Genomic DNA, 20,201 nt, shown 5'->3' with positions numbered 1-20,201 from the left:
AAAAGCCTTATATCGAATATAACTGTTTTATAAAAACTTCAAGGTGGCCACTGAAATGCTACGTACTCCTACTCAGTGTAATAAAAACCAAGGTTCACTACTGCACCAGGTTTGGTCTTCATTCATTAAAAATCAGGCAACCTTGGGCATGGAATATGACAGTAGTACATTGAACAACTAGCTCTTTTTTCCCCGCACGTTTAGTTTAATCAATTTTTAATAACTGACTACGCTTTCTACATTTTGAAACTTTTGTATAACATTTTTACTCTCCTAACTAAGTGAGCCTATCGACTCATGAAACTAGTAGAGATTTCAGTAAATAAAGTATATTTTTAATGCGGTCCTTATACTGGAACTTAGCGTATATCTACAAAACCACAGAAATCTCAGATTGAAGCCTCATTCTTCAGAGGAAAGAAGTTCAAGTAATCGATCCCCTCTTTCTCAGATTCACTTCAGTCACTTTCTCGTAGATGATCTGTTTCCGCTTTAAGCCTTTTCTTGTTTTCATGGCTTGCTCCATAGATCTGGCCGCCATCATTCTCTTACTTTCTTTGAAACATGAAGAAATAGAAGTAGTTGTTAGTAAGGGAATGATGACAGCCAGATCGGTGGAGCAAGCTATACACATTTCGATTTCGAATCAACTTCTCATCCTTCTTTCTACCTGACTCTGTCTTCTCAGATATTTTTCTGGTAGAGCTTAACGGAAGCACCAATATTTCCATGTCGATTTCTTCATCACAGTCATTTCTGTCCATCATGTTTGTAATTTGGAAAAGAGAATCGTCCTACTGAGTAGCCCCAATTTATGTCACTTTCACTAGCAATGGAATTTGACTATACACTTTCTTTTTATCTAGGTACTTATTTATGCCAATCCCATCTATTAGAATAAATGAATATATCAACATACAATAATAGTATATTTTAGTCTTTTGATGGATTAAAATGTATTATATTTATTTTGTCAACGTATTCATTTATTATGTACATATCTGTATATCAATATTAATTCTGATTTATATATATATATATAAAGAGAGAAAAAAGTATAATAAAAATATTTTTTCTTTTTTGATAGGCCACAATACTATGGAACTTTCATGCGATGTTGATGTTACTACTAAAGAACCCTGGAAATCGCACGCAGCTGCTTTTCTATCCAAATACTTGAGGCAACATCCGGAGTTTCGCATCGTCTTACTGTATTCGTCTAATTCAGGTTTATCTTATTATTATTATTATTATTGTTATTTTATTTAAACATAAAAACCTTCAGTGATAACAGCATTACGTAAAAAAGAAAACCCGATGAAATTAATAATTATAGGTCCCCACTATCGGCAATAGAAAAAAAAATCATGGAAAGAATCGTCAATGAAAAAATATCCACGTATCTAGAGAAATTCGATGTAATATCCAACACGCAATATGGATTTCGTAAAAATAAAGGTAGTATCTTAATGGATGATTTCACTGACACAACTTAGCTCTAAATAAAAACTACTTTATCTTTGCACTAGCTCTTGACCTTTCGAAAGTTTTCTGATGTTGTCTTGATAAGTGGATGTACTAAATACCCTGAAATACGTAATAATTACAACAAAAAGCGGTTTTCTTTATTTTCAAAAGGCTGTACAGGCTGAATGGATGAAAATACTGATCCTGAAACCAGAATGCAACCAATTTTGCTTTAATAGCCGCTAATCAAGAAGTATCTCTCATAAAAATTTTACATTTTTATTTGGTTCTCCAAATAACTTCTTAATACTTCAAATTCAGCCAAAATTACTCAAGGTAATTTTGAGTATGTATAGTCCATTATATGAAATATGTAATAAAATAAGCGATACAAAAAATAAGATTTGAGGATTCGTTTAAGGCTTACAGTGTAAGTGGGGGAAAGACTACTCCGGCCTAAAGAAGTAGCCGTCATCTTAAAAAAAAAAAAATAGTTTGCCTGCAAACGCAAATAGGGATTCAAAAAGTACGCGTCCTGCTCATTAAAATGCAGGGAAAAAATTCAGAAATAGACAATTTGAATAAGCTGCGATTAATTTTAGAACCCTCCAAATGTGTGAAAACGTCTATGAATCTGCCGAATAAAAATGCTCGCCATAATTAATAGAACTACTTTTCTAGAAAATACTAAACTACACATATCATATCAGATCTCAGCACGTAGCATACATAACAAGTAATTATAAAACTACATATGATCTGCTAATTAAACTTCCATACCATATATAGAACCTAACTTCATATGCAGCCCTAACGAGGTCTTTGTGTTCCTTGTGCTTAGAATCTTGCAATAATAATATCTCATAGTATTTAAACGAGCAAAAAGTCAAAAATAAAATAAAATAAAATAAAATAAAATAAAATAAAATAATAATTTCGTTAGAGTGGTAAACTTCACTGATGGCCCATTATTATTTGATCATGTTATGTAATAACTTTCTCAATTTCTCTTACGTGTTAGACTCAATGTTCTGTCTGACATTTTTGAAACCTGATTAATGCTTGAAATAGACAAACAATTTGTGCAAAATTATCATGGTAATACTAAATGTGTCATCATCTCTATCTTCTTGATTGACGTAGTTGGAAAAGAAAGCTACGTAGTTGGAGTTGCGAACATTAAAATCTCCAAGTAAGATGACTGCACTGTTCGATATGTTGGACTGGAGAAAATCAACAGGAAATCAAAAAGTTCAGAATCGTTAATGCATGAACTATAAAAACAAGAAATGATTCTGGCAGGATGGGACTGAGAGATTTTCAGCGAAATAAGATGAAAAGAGTAAATTCTGAGTTGGATAAGAATAGCAAAAGGAGGAGACTGCTTTCTAACCTGGAATCTCTTTCCCCTATATCTAACACATGTGTAAAACTGTATGTGGTGCCCACTGATCTTGATCGCAACATTTCACACGAAAGTATGCAATTGGCATTTCTGACAAATTCTGTAATGCTTTATGTCATGTTGATGGTAGGTTGCATAATCTACCGTGCATAAAGCATTCTCAGAAACGACGTCCTAGTGATGTCATGAGTTGAATGCATCGTTTTTATTTATATTTTTTTTTAAATTAAGGTTAGTAACGAAAGCACTAAAATACTGTCCTAAATATATATTTCTTAACTTTATAAAAGAAAACAGCAAAAATACCTGTCGTTTTAACGATATTATGAGACTATATAAGTGTGTACGATATTTGTGAAATGAAGTGTCGTGATCGCGATGTTACTATATATCTTTATACGCGTATATAAAACACGAAAAAAAAATTTTTTTTCGTGCTTATCATACTTGAATTTTAAAATGAAATTAAAGCATTTCAAACTTCATACGTTATGCTGGGTTGTTTATTAGCCGGTCTGCAAATAATGAGTTGATGAGTCATACTTGGGTACCGCATGCACTTTACATAAGTTTCATCGAATGTGGGTGCTGCGTTCAGTTCTTATCGTATGATTCCCGCAAACTAGTGAAAGCGCAATGAAAACAATAAACAAAAGACATGCATGACAACTTTAAACAACCATTTAGTAGAAATTCAAAATCTTGCCACTATTTTTTTCCCCGGGATTCATAGATTTTTTTGAGTCATTTACGAGAATCCTTTTGTTTTAGATCGTAGTGTAAAAATCTTTCTTATCTCACTGGGAACAGTGGGATTCCACATTGTAGCATGATTATATGTAAAACTCTTTCGGGCTACAGAAATTAATTAGAATTGTTATACAAAAAAGGACAATTGATAACTTTTATTTGATAATATTTAATTTTAATTTGTTCCTTTGAACTCTAACAGTGTAATCATACACTTCAGCTGCAACCGAGACACGAGTTAATATACGCATGATTGATGACTCATTATTTTGATTCATCTTTTGAATGTAGTTAACGGTCTCTCTCCCTGACGATGTCCACGTAGCGTTGGATGCAATATAGTGGAGTTTTTGAATAAAATTCTATATATTTTTTTGTTACATATGTAAGCCGTGAAAGTTATTTAAATATTTAATTTTCTGAAAATTTTTACATATTCATTTTAGTTCTTTCCCTTTCTAACATAAAATATTAAAATGATTTTGTGATTGGAAAAAATTATTCCATGTTTTAAATAAAAAAAATCCGAAAAACGTCTCCAAAATCATATTCATCAAGTTCCTTAAGTTTGATATTTATTCAAATATCAAAATGTATATTTGAATAAATATACATTTTGATATTTGAATCTTATATATATACATCTTTTATATATATATATATATATATATATATATACATCTTATATATATATATATATATATATATATATATATATATATATATATATATATATATATATATATATATATATATATATATATATACATACATACATATATATATATATATATACATACATACATATATATATATATACATCAATAATTATTGATGCATTTTAGATGTGTATATATATAAGATCACGGTGTGAAATCTATTTTATTCAAGAATAGATTTCACAACGTGATCTTATATATATACACATCTAAAATGCATCAATAATTCATTTTAGCTATCGATAAAGATATTCATTATCTTTTTGACACCTATAAATTTAAGAAAATTGGATTATTGATTTTTTAAAAGTGCTTTCCTTGTTTTTTCAGGCGGGACAACGATCGCTTGTATACTGCAAAGCTTTTTCAAGAAAAATCTTGTGTTGAAAGTAATGACGTATGCCCATGGAGTGGCATTCATAAATGAGGCATTTAGAATTCCGTCCAATGAAATAACTGAGAAGGAAGGACAAATCAAATATCTTGTTCTATACTTTGCTGATAGCCTCATTCATTCGCTTCAAACAATCAGAAAGGTGAATGTTTTCAATTATTATTATAAAGATGAATAGCTAAATGAAATGTTTTATGTCCATGTTAATCTAGAGAGTCACTAATTATTTAATGAATATAAACAAATAAGACATAATATAAAGCACATGAAATGTGATGAAATTTTACCATACAATGGGAGACGAAAGAAGAACTGACCTGCTGATAATATTTCTCACTACTTCCTTTGTGTGTTGTTAGTTGTTAGGATTTCATTCCCACTGCTAAGATAGAATCCTTCAAGATAGTAGATTTACTCTCATTGTTTGTTAATTACATGCAGGTGTAAATAAACACGGCTGGTGGCGTGTGCGAAGTGCAATATACACAGACGCTGCAGAAGAAAAGGCGCCTAAAAGATGTCAAAAAATATGAGATAAGAGTTTAAACGAACAACGAATGGTACATATAATTATGAATGTACGTCGTCGTCCGTTCGGGCCCCTTCAGATCTTCCCGGAAACGAACAAATAAATTCTGAAATTGTATCCTGGACACGATTACTGTAATTTTTTATTAAAATTTACGAAAATATACCTAAAATAGTTCTTTATTTTTGATGTATCATAAATCAACTTATGATTAATTGTTGAGTTCCGTGTAAAGGCCGTATCCTAATTTTAATCGGATCGGATCGGATGCATGTGGTTCGGCCCTAAAAGTCGGCTTACTGCTGATATATAACTTCTCGACATTCGAGCCTGTTGTATTAGCGGGCTGTTAGGGCGGTGTCAGGGACACAAAATAATCGGCGAACTCTCGAGTCCAATGCGAAACATTCTTGTAAAATTCTCTTATCTATTTTCGTTGATTCTTCAAAATTAATTTATTTATTAATGCAAAATTAATGTAAAGAATATTTGAATAAATCTCTTAACTTTATATTACTATTTTATATTATTTTGAAATTTTATATAACTTGAAAAAAATTGTATAAGCAGGACTAATCCGTACATTATACTGTAAAGCGTTTTCATTTGTTTTTCATTTCCTGTTCGTTTTATTCACACTTTATTAAAAAAAAAAAAAAAATTTTTTTTTTAGAAAGGCGCCGAACATTAATCGCACACACAAGAAAAATACTATGCGTCGGTCCTGATTACATGCACATGATATTTGTTACATATTTTCGGAATTGTAATTGTATTTATGGGAGACCAATTTGTCAGTTTTGTGGAGGCGAAATCTCACATATAGCTTTACAGAAAAAGCAAATAAAATGTCGACTTCAAATAATGTAAAGAATATTTGAATAAATCTCTTAACTTTATATTACTATTTTATATTATTTTGAAATTTTATATAACTTGAAAAAAATTGTATAAGCAGGACTAATCCGTACATTATACTGTAAAGCGTTTTCATTTGTTTTTCATTTCCTGTTCGTTTTATTCACACTTTATTAAAAAAAAAAAAAAAATTTTTTTTTTAGAAAGGCGCCGAACATTAATCGCACACACAAGAAAAATACTATGCGTCGGTCCTGATTACATGCACATGATATTTGTTACATATTTTCGGAATTGTAATTGTATTTATGGGAGACCAATTTGTCAGTTTTGTGGAGGCGAAATCTCACATATAGCTTTACAGAAAAAGCAAATAAAATGTCGACTTCAAATAAGGCAAATTAAATTTGCCCACGAAACAATGGAACGTTTAGAGTGCTTTGTTCCCACATCATTCTGTGACACACGTATATGGAGAGAAAACTCTCCAAGATGATTTTTCAGTGTATCTCCTGTGTCTTATATTAGCAGTCATGTATTACTGCTAATACAAGACACAGTAATATAAGTAATATAATATTACTTATATTACTGATTTTGAAGGAGCTCATGAAGAAGGTTGTTTTTCCTATATATTCCAGAAAGTTACAAAACTCGTAGTAGTTTCATGGGTGAATTAGCTTAGACATAAGGGATATTTTATAAGCTTTATCATAATTTTTCTTCAAATGAAATCGTTGTGGCTTTTTTTTTTTTTTTTTTGTATTTATTCCGTTATCTATCGCTATAAGTAAGCAGAGCATTACTTAAAGATGTGATACTCGCCCTTGATACACCTTCCCACCCCCTTTCCAAGTTTAAAGTTCATATTATAACGAAACAAAAATACAATATTTCCGTTTTACTTCAAGTAGTGGGATATTTGCCCCAGACTTAATAATTCCAACACCAAATGTATATGCTCATCAAAACACTTTCTTAGCACATACTGGTTGTTTAAATTCTAATGAGCTGAGAGAGATAAAAAATGAGGTAATCACTTGTTTTAAGGGATGGTAATTTCCAATTGTTTGGTTTTATTTTGTTAATTGTATCTATTCATTTAAGCATTCTGCTGGGTGAACGTGGGTCGGAATCTAGGACTTTGGGTAAACTTCCAAAGGTTTCACCTGAACGTGAGTTTGCTGGCCTCATATGGTGACAGTGGCAGAAGTTTTTATTTTATTTATTTATTTTTGGAGGAAACTCTTTTGAGAAAATAATTATAATGCTTTATTATATGAACACTTATAATCTGCCCTTCTCTTTAATAAGTATATTACCACTAGCATTTCGTTAAGTGATTACTTTCTTAAGGAATTATTTAACCATTTAAACGAATTATTTAACGTTGTGACTCCTGTCACAACGACGTTACTCTGCAAGTGTCTCTACGAAGCCTTCACACCTTCTGTCCAAAAAGAAATCGAACTTTTCGAAAATAGAAGAAACTAGTGGCACACTGTTATATCTTTTTGTTGTCGAAAGCGGCAACCTTTATTAGTGTTGTGTCAACTGTTTATGACATTTGTTTCATTAGTAGCCGAGTTATAGTGCCAAGAGTGTGACAGCGTGTTTTGACGAACGGTCGGTTGTCACGATATTCATGCCGTACGCGACGAATTCTCGCTATCAATCGCTTCAAAACTTCGAGATAAAACTCACCATTGACCGTCTGGTCAGGCGGAACCAATTCTTTGTGGATAATACCTTTGCAATCGTAGAAACAAATCAGCATTGTCTTTACTTTTGACTTCTCCAAGCAACTATTTTTCGGATGCCCCCTCTTCTGGTGGTCTCCACTCAGCACTCTGGCGCTTTGTTTCGGGCTCATACTCAAAACACCACGTTTCGTCACCAGTAACGATCAATTCGATACATTTTTGGTCGTCAGTCAACTTGTGGGGAACAAATCGCGAATTCAATTTACGAAGGCCTAAACTCTCGGTCAAAATGTTGTGCACAGTTGATTTTGGAATCCCGAATTCATTTTCAATCAATCACACGAACGATTTCGGGTTTTCTTTGATGAAATCACGCACTTTTTGGATGTTAACTTAGCTCAATCCAGTTTTCGGACGGCACGGCTTTTTGTCGTCCTCCAGCGTCTCACGACCAATTTGAAATTCCTTAAACCACTAGTAAACTTGAGTACGGTGATAAATACTTTCATTACCGTACTCAAGTTTAAGCGTTCATCGCCGTGTGCTTTTTGAAGCATTTGATGCATTTCGGTAAAACTTTTATTAAGTTTAACACAAAAGCCAATCGCAGCTCTCTGTTTGAAACTCATTTTCGACCGTTCGTCAAAACACACTGTCACTCTTGGCACTATAACTTGGCTTCTAATGAAACAAATCTCATAAACAGTTGACACAACACTAATGAAGGTTGCCGCTTTCGACAACAAAAAAAGATACAACAGTTGGAGCCATTAGTTTCTTCTATTTTCTAAAGTTTCGATTTCTTTTTGGACAGAAGAGTGTATTTCACCATCATCTTCAACATCTAATTCATTTAGTAATCTTGTATGCAGAGTGGAGGGGGGGGGGAATCAGGTGGAATTGATATTGTCTGTCATATATATAATATGAATATATGTATAATTTGATGCCCTCTTTTTCATTTTCTTTCTTGATTTTCAAAATTAGATTTAGCAAGTTTTCTCTTTTTTTGTCAAGAAGGTTGTGTCATCTACATACCTCAAGTTGTTTACACTTCTTCCTCCTATCTTCACTCCGATATTGGATGAGTCCATGTCTAATTTCCCCATGATCATTTCATCATAGGGGTTGAAAAGAAATAGGGACAAAATGCATCCCTGTCTCACACCCTTGCTGATCCTGAAACAACCCGTGTCACCATAAAGTGTTCGCACTGTTGCTTCCTGATCCATATAGAGAGATCTAATAAGCTTGATCAGGTGAGATGGAACACCAACGTCATCATAGCTTATCATGCTCTACACAGTCAAAAGCTTTGCTGTAATCAATGAAACACATGTACAGGTCGTTCTGGTGTTCACAAGTCTTTTTCAATTATCCATCTGATGTTAGCGATGTGATTTCTAGTGCTTCTCCCTTTCCTGAAACCAGCTTGGACATCAGGTAGCTCCTGATTGATGACCTACTGTAGCCGCTGTTGAATAATCTTCAGTAGAATCTTGCTTGCATGAGAAATCAGTGCTATCAGGGGCGAATGCTGGTCTTGAAATTCACGCTTGCTCTTGTTATCATTCAGGGAGTGAGAGGTGTGATTGAAGTCTGATTAGGGGAATAATGAATTACTGACCATTTAAAACTATATATTTAGAAATTTATGCACATTTAATCATACAAATACAGCATTTATTTTACAAATGATATTCTATCTTTTTCAATTTAGCTACTTGAATACAAATTCTACCCGACGGTTCTTCTTTATGAACTGGTCAATAACATCGTCATAAAAAGTTGGTTGTAACTTAATTTTCCCAAGCAACACGCACACTTGTAAAGGCTGACTGCCTGAAGCTCACTGGCTAGAGCTGCGTTGACTGCGAGGACCTGGAAGCTCCTACAACCGAGCAAGCCAAGGTAGCTTTGACTAGACGAGCAAGCATCGGCCCTCAATACACAACGCAAAGCTCAATTATTGCCGCGCAAGCTTAAGACGTCTTCTGTCTACAAAAAATAAAAGCCTAAATGGAATGCTTATAAATGAATGTATTTATTAACAAAAAATATTACTACTTTCTCAATTAATTAAATAGCAAGCATGGAGAATTGGCCACTGAGTGCTATTGTGCGATAATTGGAGCAATCCTGGCATCACCTTTCTTTGGTAATGGGATAAATATCGATCTTGCCCAGTCCTTAGGCAATTTGGAAGTGGACCATATTTCTTGGCACAAAGTTATGATAATGTTGACTGGCATTGGCTTTAGGATTTCGTATCCTATCAATACCTGAGAGTTTCTTGTTTGGCATTTTTCTCATGGCCCAAGCTAATTCTCCCTCCAAGATGTTTGGTTCTCTGTCCATAAAACCATTTTCGTTGTCTTATTGGTGTTCAGTCGGATTGCATATAGCTCTTCTGAGTATTCTTTCCACCTGTTCTTGATGTTCCTGTTCCACATGTTCTTTACACCAGTTCTGAGTACTGCATACAGTACTCTTTAATTATTATGTTACTCAGGCAGCGCACGAGCCTTCTTTCAGTTTTCTAAGCTTGTTTAGAATTAACAAAAGGAAATAAATAATATGAAGTTTCTTTACTTTCAAACAAATAACCCAATCGAAACAATAACTAATTATTGTCAGTCGAGCAGGAAGATTATAATAATCAGCACATTTGTCATTGCTTATTCATTAGCTAGCGCCTCCAAGCTCAATAGGTTTCGATGAAGACATTGGGTTAGAAAGACCTCGGTTAGAATCCCATCTAGAAAGCGAACCTATATCGGGACTCTCTAAATGAGTTAGCCGGTCTTGTATGGAAATGAAAGGTTTTTTCTCTCGGGAAACTCTGGTTTTTCATCCTGGAATTAGACAAACCAGTTGCGAGAACACACGCAGTTTACACATAGCAATATATATGTTAAGGTATAAGATTAACTATCTTATTCTAAAAATTATGGTAACCAACGCTAATTTGAGCAGTTGATTGGTCCTTTAGGATCTGTAAGTAACGCGTATTATTATTGCTATTTATTAATTAGCTGATTTGTTTTTGATCTACTAGTCCTGTAATTTCAAATTAATGATACTGTTCAATCAAAGATATTCAGTTCAACTGGATGTCAGAAAGTGAAGGAAGTATTTGTTTAAGAAAATGTTACCGAGATTCCTATTGAATGCACCAAGCTTAACTTTAAAAAGAAAGATGAATATAACCTAATAAATAAAATAAAATTCTGCACCATTGAAACTCTACTGTTTGTTCCCCCCCCCCTAAGTTGTAACAACCGTCATTTCAGTATCCTGGTAGATCATCGTAACATATCTTACCATTTCTTGATAGTAGTTGTCAAGGAAAAAGTAAGTAGTACGTAATTCACATTAGTGAATGTCGTTGATTATTAAAGAAGAAATAAAAACGAATCCATATTTTTCACAGGGTTTATTTTGTTATATATATTTATTTAAATAAAAAACTAGGAATTTTTTACTTTTTTTCAGGTATCTAAGTCGACTAAATTTCGCACCAAATGGTTCGTATTCATAGATGAAAATAAGAATATCGAATGCATTGAAAATCTTTTTTTCTTAGCCGATCTCGAAGTGCATTATATTGCTTTCATCGTTCGAGTTTCTGGGACTGAAATGCTTTCAAATTCGGTGAGTATATTACCAAACCTTTCACTTTTGAGATTTTATGATTTGTACAGTAGTCATTTCTAAATGCTAGAAATACCTTTATACAGACAGCAAAGCCAACAAAGGAACTTTCTAACCATTTAAGAAAACAACTGATAGTGGTCTGAAGTCTAAAATGTGTTCCGATCAAAATAGCTGTGCTTCTCATGGTTGTTGACTCCCGCTTATTTAGGTGTAATAGTGGGAGGTACATCATATACAATATCTGAAGGAAACCACGACGAAAAATATTTATTTTTTACTTTACATACACGCGCTCGCGCGACCGCGTGCAGTTGTCTTGTAATCCTGTTGTAAAAAGCCCACTACTTAAAGCAATGGGTTTTCACTTAAAGCAATGGGTTTTCATACTGTTGAAAGTCATGCTATGGCAATGGAAGATTGGGAATAACCGTCTAATAATGTAATGCATGTGAAGGCAATAGAGACTTCCACAATCGGGTATTAGTGGCATTACCATATTATTAACATCATCTGGTGAAAATGCCGGACCTTGTCTACAACTACACATAGCAGCCTCCTAAACGTACCCAGAGAGATTTAACCCACATATTGAGGATAACAAAATTAATCAAGTCTGAAATAAGAAGTAAAAATCTAAGTATAATCTAAGAAAACTGAAGGATGAACTAGTAGCTGAAACGGTTCAGCTACCAGTAAAGGCTCAAGTTTGATTTTTAAAAAATGATATAATATATATAAAACCTCAAATGATCTTCGTCTTCTGATTGTAGACTTTCTTAGAGGGAACATTTGCAAATTCTTTTCACACCTTAGGACTTCTCGTCAAGTCTGCACCATGTTTGTTGAAGAGTATCGAAGTAAAAGGTGAGGAGATGATCTCATCTTCGGTGTGAATATTCTCATAAGATGAATTTCATTAGAGCTTAACTCCACTTCCTGTTTGTGCTCTCGACAAGAACAGGAGTATCTATATCACAGTTCTTCCTGGTACGAATTTAACAAATCATATACATTCATTAATTTCACCTTGCTCATACCGACATTGCATATGTACAAACGCATGGATGTACAAATGCAATAGTTCTTGTATATCTGTCGTTCAATGTTGACGTTTTTTTCTGAACATTGGTACATATTTTTTTTCAATGTGATGCCCCTGTTTCAGGTCCTGATACTAATACTCTTAATATCCTGAACAGTTCTGAAAATATGGTTATTAAGTAAATAAATAACATAATCACATATCTTTTATTATTTCTCTTGTGTTCTCTCCATGTGAACTTATGAATTATTTTATAATGCTGGAATGCGATTTTAGTAATGATTAGTTCATGTCCTGAGCAGAAACCAGACAGATGCTTAGCACTGTTATTGCTGTACCTTTTTTCGCCCAAAATTTCCATTATTTCTGTATGTTTGTAATGCATTTACATAAACTGTTGTTAAGGTCATCAATAATTGTCCTGTTTGTGCACCAGAACTGACTCTTCCCCTATGTCGCCTATATATATACTGTCTTACTCCACTGGTATCTATCCCACAGCTTGGAGATTGGCCTATATTCAACCCATTCCCAAGAAGGGCGACAAGTCACTGCCGTCCAACTACCGTCCCATCTCGCTGACTCCAGTCCTGTCTAAAGTAATGGAAAAAATCATCAACTCCTACACTACCTTGAAACTACCAGTCTAATAAACGACCGCTACTATGGATTCCGTTGCTGCCGATCAACAGGAGATCTGTTCACATATGCCACCCATCTCAGGACAAATGCCATGGAGAAGTTTGGCGCATCTCAAGCGGTTGCACTTGATATCTCCAAGGCGTTTGACAGGGTCTGGCACAAGGGCTTACTAAGCAACTTGCCATCGTTTGGTCTATCTCAAGACCTCTGTAGTTGGTTTGCCAGCTTTCTGTCTGAACGCACACTATGTGTGGTGGCGGATGGTTCCTTATCCTCTCACCATTCAACTAATACTGGGGTTCCACAAGGTTCTGTCCTCTCACCAATCCTCTTCATACTATATATCAATGACCTACTTCAGCTGACCTCCAACCCAATACACAGTTTTGCAGACGACACCACATTGCACTCCTCCCTTTCTTTTGATAAACTTTGCTCAACACAACTCACCGCAACCTGCAGAACATCAACCATGACTACCATCGATTCTGATCTCCATGCCATCCTCCAAAGGGGTTCAGATAACCTAGTCAATTTCAATACTAATAAAACCCAGTACTATCTTATTTCTCATAAAAAGAACCATTTTCTCCCAGTATTATTTTTGCAACTCCCAAATTTCCAGACAATCTGAGATTTCTCTTCTTGGAATTACCCTGACATCAAGCCTTTCCTGGCATAAACAATAACAACCATTGCATCCTTAGCTTCTACAAAACTAGGATTTCTCTTTCGCTCAAGACGTTATTTCACCCCTGAACAGTTGTTAACCTTATACAAATCACAAATCCGCCCTACCATCGAATACTGCTCTCAATATAGGGTGGGGGTCCCCAAAAGCTCCCTCAAAATGTCTGATCAAATACAGAGGAGAGTAATCAGACTTATTAATGACCCATCTCTTACCAACTCATTTCCCCCCACTTTCGCACAGACGATCGGCCTCCGCACTATGTGTATTGTACAAATATTTCCATGGAAAATGTTTTCTGAAATAGCATCAATAATTCTCCCACTTAGTACTAAGCTCGTTGGAACACCTGCAGCTGCTGCTCAACATCCCTTCACAATACACCACGAAACCCACAGAACAAGTTTCTTCTCCTCCTCCTCATCCCTGCAACTGCTGTACTATAAAACATCTTCCCCTTGCTGTGTTCCCCAAGGAATACAATATATACAGTAATTCAAATCAAATGTGAACAAGCCTTCTTTCCAACCCACCATCCATACACGGTGCTAATGTACTTGATCAACCAACCTCTCGTGTATGGGCTCAACATAAAAAAAAATAATTTCCTACGCTGTCTGTCTCCACGATTTTCACTTCTCACCATAGCTGAAGCCAGTGTGATTGGACTCGTCGATAGCGCACCCTCTCTCTCTCTCTCTCTCTCTCTCTCTCTCTCTCTCTCTCTCTCTCTCTCTCTCTCCAATCATTAGGCTCAATCCTACCATGGGCATAAATGTCTGTGATTATGTTATTAATTTTGTATGGAAAGGACATCTGCGAACACCCCCCCCCCCTTCTTCCAGCGGAGACTTCATTCTCAAAATTCATGAGGTATAGAAGTGGCCATACAGCGTTTTATGAACGACGTCAAATTTGAAAAACTAACACTACCGCTGAAGTTAAATGTACCTGGATCCCAAAAATGCAATAAATTAATTTAATTTGTAAAACCAGTAATTTTGTCGAAGATGTATCAGACATTAATGTTGAAGATGATGGATTCAAGAACGTGGAGTGTAAAAGATCACTTAATATAATCACAAGACTGATAAGTTGGTGGTAATAACCCCTTAGTTACCGTATAATCCTTTACGTTCAACAAAACTCTGCCGTAGTTTGTGAAATACGTTTCGAAATATTAATGATATTACATGTTGAATTTCCTTAATTCAATTTCTTTAATTTAATGGTTAATTAAACAGTATTTTTATTTTAGCGATGCTATCTAAAGTTTACTATGGTTAAGTGTTTACCTAACGCTTATTTAAATACGTTAATTTTATTTTAGTTTCAGATTAATAACAGTTACGTTATTTACGAAATAAGGCGGCCCCTTTTCCCATGTAACTCTAAATCATTCGAGCTGTATAGGAAAACTAATTTTGCAGATTTGAAAATCTCTAAAAGATCCCTTTGCCAGAACCTGAATTCTTCGACTTTAAGAGCTGCTACCATGCAGGTGAGGAAATTATTTGCAACTTATGTATATGTATAAACTGGTTTTAATATATATATATATATATTTGCAACTTATATCTATGTATAAACTGGTTTTAATATCTATCTATCTATCTATCTATCTGCACACAGACTATATGCACATGCCGCCCTAAACTTCCCTACCAAACCATAACCCTGACAGCATATGCTGATGATGTTACAATCATAGCCCGCAAAGAAGAGGACTTTCATAACATACAAATGGCATACCAACAATATCAGGCAGCCTCAGGAGCCAAACTAAACACACATAAAACCATAGGACTGTGGTGTGGCAAATGGAAAAACCGAACCGATTCCCCAATGTCTGGTACCTGGTCCACAGAGGGAAACAAATACCTGGGTATTTACCTAGGAAACACACCCTCTTATGTGGATAAGAACTGGGAAACACTAAACAAGCGTTTCAAGCAAGTTCTAGGAAAGTGGGCAGCAATACGAGCCTCTGCCTCCACAAGAGGGAGAATAATAATCGTTAACCAAATAGCCACCAGTGTCCTTTGGCATACACTAAAGATTCTTACGCCACCAGTGCAATTCATCAAACAAATAAAGTCAACCATATATCGATTCATATGGAATAAAACAAACTGGCTTTCCTACTCCCAGCTATGTACTTCTCTCAAAGATGGAGGACAAAAGTTGGTCTCCATTGACAACAGGATAACAACGTTCCGCGCTCGATTTCTCATAAATGCCCTACAACAGGAAATATCACACAAATGCACCACTGAGTATATTTTCACTTCTGCACTAGAGGTCTCTCTCTCTCCACCACCTTAAGAATGACAACAGCTCAAGTGCCTGTAAATTTAACAAACTTCTACAAAGATGCCCTTCGACGATGGAAGAAGCTAAACCTCCAACACACAGTGAAGACAGCATCCCTACGTGAAATCCTCATGGAACCCATCTTTCACAACACGATGGTAAGAAGCCCGATCACTCAGAAAGAATTTTTCTTTCCTCCATGGAGCTGGCGAAACGTGAGGATCTTGGGTGACATTCTTTCTCCAAGCCTCACCTGGCGCTTTCCAAATTCGCTCGAAAACCTAGAATATGGGAATGAGTCTGAGCAGATAGACACCGTAAAGGCCGCGTTTCAAGCCGCTATGCCTGATAGCATAACAGAAGTGGGGCTTAGCCCTCCAAACTCAGAAGTTTTGGCGCCTATCTTTCTGATAAAAACCAATAACTCATGGGAGAAACTTACACCCAGCAACACCAACAAGATCTACAGCACACTAACACAACAGTCGAACCAAAGCACTTTGTTGGAAAATCCTGCATCATCTGATCAAACACTATTTCAATGGGATCTACCATATCGCACAAGAGCCATCAAACCTGACGCAGATATTCAGTGGAGAATGTGGCATAATATATTACCCACCCCTACTATATTACGAAAATTTAACTCAAACGTCTCAGATAACTGCCTCTTCTGCTACCAATTAGGAACGGTCCGGCATATCTACTTGGAATGCCCAGTCAACACTAAATTAATCAGTTTGACTCGGGAAACGGCAGCTCTTACCTGTGGTAATCTTCATACAGAAGAGGAATATTTCAATCTCGTCCATGTGGAGTCAAATAACCGTTCATTCTGCAATTACCTTTTCATCACCGCAAAAGTGGTAATATACAACTTCTACCTCAGACATACAAGACCAGACAGCACAGCAACTTCACAGAGAGAGGCAACTGACCAACTCACTGCAGCCTTCCAACAAAAGGTGAGATGTCGGATCCTACACGAGCATCACCACCATAGGCAAAACAACACCTTAGATCTTTTCCACCAAGAATGGAATCCACGGAATCAACTCCTGGCTGAGCAGGGCGACTGCATTATAATCCACTTTCCAGCATAGAAGTGACACCTTTACCCCCCCCCCCCCCCAAAGAAAGGGGGAAGAAAGAAGGATCGTTGTGCTTAACAGTGCGAAAGTTAATCAGCTGGCACTCTCATGTTAATAGATAATATTGTGCAATAGTAACTTCTATGTTCTTCCACATTTATGTTCTTATGTTAAAATAAGATCTTATGTTATCATGTTAAAATAACTCTTAATGGCTTTAATTTATTTAAAAAAAAATGTAATTAGCCTTATAAGTGACTTCGATGTAACATACCTCAACAAGAGTATGAGCATGTAACCTCTCTGTCTGACTGCAGAGAACCAAAAACCGGTTAATCCTGTATATAAGATTGTTATGTTTACAATAAAAAAAAATAAAAAAAATATGCACAAGCCTCAGGGGCCAAATTAAATTCTGCCAAAACCACGGGCTTGTGGTCAGGCAGATGGAAGTCTAGAAATGATTCTCCGATCGAATGTACCTGGTCAAGCGAAGGACAAAGATACTTAGGTGTGCACCTTGGCAACACCAAAATATATAACACACTGAACTGGACACAGCTGCACAATCGTTTTAAACAGGTGCTAGGTAAATGGAACAGCGTTCGTTCCATGTCTTCACTTAGAGGAAGAGTACTAATAGTTAACCAGATGGCTGCGAGTGTCTTATGGCATACCCTCAAAGTACTCACACCTCCTGAAGAATTTCTCTACCACATTCAAAAGGAAATCAAACGTTTCCTCTGGAACAAAACTCACTGGACAACATACCCTCAACTCTGCAAGCCACTCAGCAAGGGAGGTCAAGGCCTGATTTCCCTTGAAAACAAGATTCGATCCTTCAGGATAATCCTCCTCCTAAAGACACTTCAATGCAATCACACTTATGTAACCACCTTCGATTACATCACGAAAGCATCCACCAGAGGACTTACACTTTCCACAATCCTCCGAATGGCCAGCCCTGCACCATCTCCTCCTAAACTACCTCCTTTTTACAAAGATGCTCTACAGCGATGGAAAAACACAGGACTCCATCACACACTCACAGGATGAACAGAGTCAGCTGTACTTACAGAACCACTATTTTCAAACAAAAACATCACAAGTCTCACAACTGGCCAGCCTTTTCTTTTCCCTACATGGAACTGGGCAGGAATAAGAGTCATAGGAGACCTCCTAACCCACACCCTAAAGTGGAAAGCATTCACAAGCCTACCAATGAATAACCCAAAAACTGAAAAGCAATATCAACAGTGCAAGCCTCCATTATAAAAGCCTATCCAGATATCGCTACACCTCAGGAAATCCGTATTCCTTCTAGAAACTGCTCGGGGCCAATATTTCATCTTGTACAATCTGAAGCCTCACTTCCAATTCTTCCCTCCAACTACAAGAAAATATACCACTTCCTCATGTCAGTGTCCCCATCCTCACCATTCCTATATTCAGCCTTAACACTCTCATCTACAAGGCTGCATATACCACACAGTTTTCAGTGGGATCTGCCATATAAATCAAAATGTGCCAAACCAGATTCCGAAATACAGTGGAGACTATGGCATAACATCTTGTCAACTCCTTCAAAGCTCTACAAATTTAAGCTAAGAGAAACGGATCTGTGTCGTTTCAGGCACCTTGGAACACACATATCTGACCTGCCCTGCAAACAAAGTGATAATCACCTATGCCCTGAATACCGCCTCTAGCACCTGTAACTACACACACAGCCAAGAAGACTACTGGAATTTAGTCCACACAGAAGAAAACAGACACAGAACATGCAATTTCATCTTCATCTGCGCTAAGGCCGTCATCTACAGCTTTTACCTAAAACAGACAAGAAGTAACCAGCACCCATCCATCACTGAAACTGCACAAACCCTCATGCACATCCTCCGTCGGAAACTAAAAAGCAGGCTTCTATTGGAACTTGAGCACTTCAAAGAAACAAGAACTGTCGCGAAATTCCTAGAGGAGTGAAATCCAACTGGTACCCTCTTCTGGATTGACGACGACAATGTGCTTCATCTGAATGATAACTCAGACTGAAACTGAACTGTTAATTTTGAATATTCATTTATTGCATTCTCTATTGTACACCCGAAAGGAAAATGTTTTCTTTCTCTGTAAATATATACTTATAATATGTAAATAGTCATTGTTGCCTATCGTGTAATGTTTATTTTAACAAGTTAAATAAAAAAAAATATATATTAGGGTTATCAAGTAATTTTATAAACTTGGTTATTTAACTCCTAATCCCAAGTAAGCAAACAGTTAAGTTTGCGCCTGAAACATAGTTCAAGTCTAAAGATGGTACAACACCAGGGCAACTCATTGTAAAGATGGGTAAAGCTCTAATCACTATTCTTAGTATTTCCCATAATGTAAAGCACATCTCACTAGAAGATGTATACTGTAATACATTATGGGTGGGGTCACTACCCAGACCGGTTTCAACCTTTTTTGAATGTAAAAGTGAAACGGGCTCTAAAAATAAGACGATCCCGAAAGATCGCCCAACTCTGCGTTGTTCCATTCAATGACAGGCTCACCCTGTCACCGAGAACTTCTCAGTATTGGCTCTACAAAGTGGCACGCTCACCCCACCACAAAGCAGAGCCATAATCTCAAGTGGCCCCACTCAAAGACAGGCAAAAACCTATCCCCAAGCAGAGCCTCACGGAGCCGCCCACCGGTTTCAACCTTTTTTGAAGTCTCCTCAGTGAGTAGCTAGACCCTATTTTAGTAATACAGAGCCTTATCAACTTTTCCTATACAAGTTGCTACAAGGCGTTTTTATTTTTAATAAGAATTTCTGGAGGAGATATAGATGTAATTAATTTTTTAACTTGGGGATACTGTATATTAGGGTTACCAAGTAATTTTATAAGTTTGGTTATTTAACTCCTAATCCTTTACAATGAATTGCCCTGG

General features: G+C 36.0%; 1 protein-coding gene across 1 annotated transcript in view; it reads left to right on the top strand.

Moving 5' to 3' along the window:
• The window catches only part of LOC150108521 (glutamate receptor ionotropic, delta-2-like), a 57,111-nt gene that overhangs the window by 12,281 nt on the left and 24,629 nt on the right, over positions 1-20,201 (top strand). Inside the window, exon 2 of the mRNA XM_090390478.1 lies at positions 11,321-11,479. Within this exon, the coding sequence (XP_090246604.1) occupies positions 11,321-11,479 (159 nt within the window). The remainder of the gene's footprint in view (positions 1-11,320; positions 11,480-20,201) is intronic.

The sequence above is a fragment of the Typopeltis vanoorti genome, chromosome 3, assembly GCF_054136105.1.
Source record: "Typopeltis vanoorti isolate ZY-2024b chromosome 3, IOZ_Tvanoo_1.0, whole genome shotgun sequence".
NCBI lineage: Eukaryota > Metazoa > Arthropoda > Arachnida > Uropygi > Thelyphonidae > Typopeltis > Typopeltis vanoorti.
The sequence above is the reverse complement of the archived record's forward strand: the minus strand, read 5'-3'. Positions and strand labels throughout refer to the sequence as shown.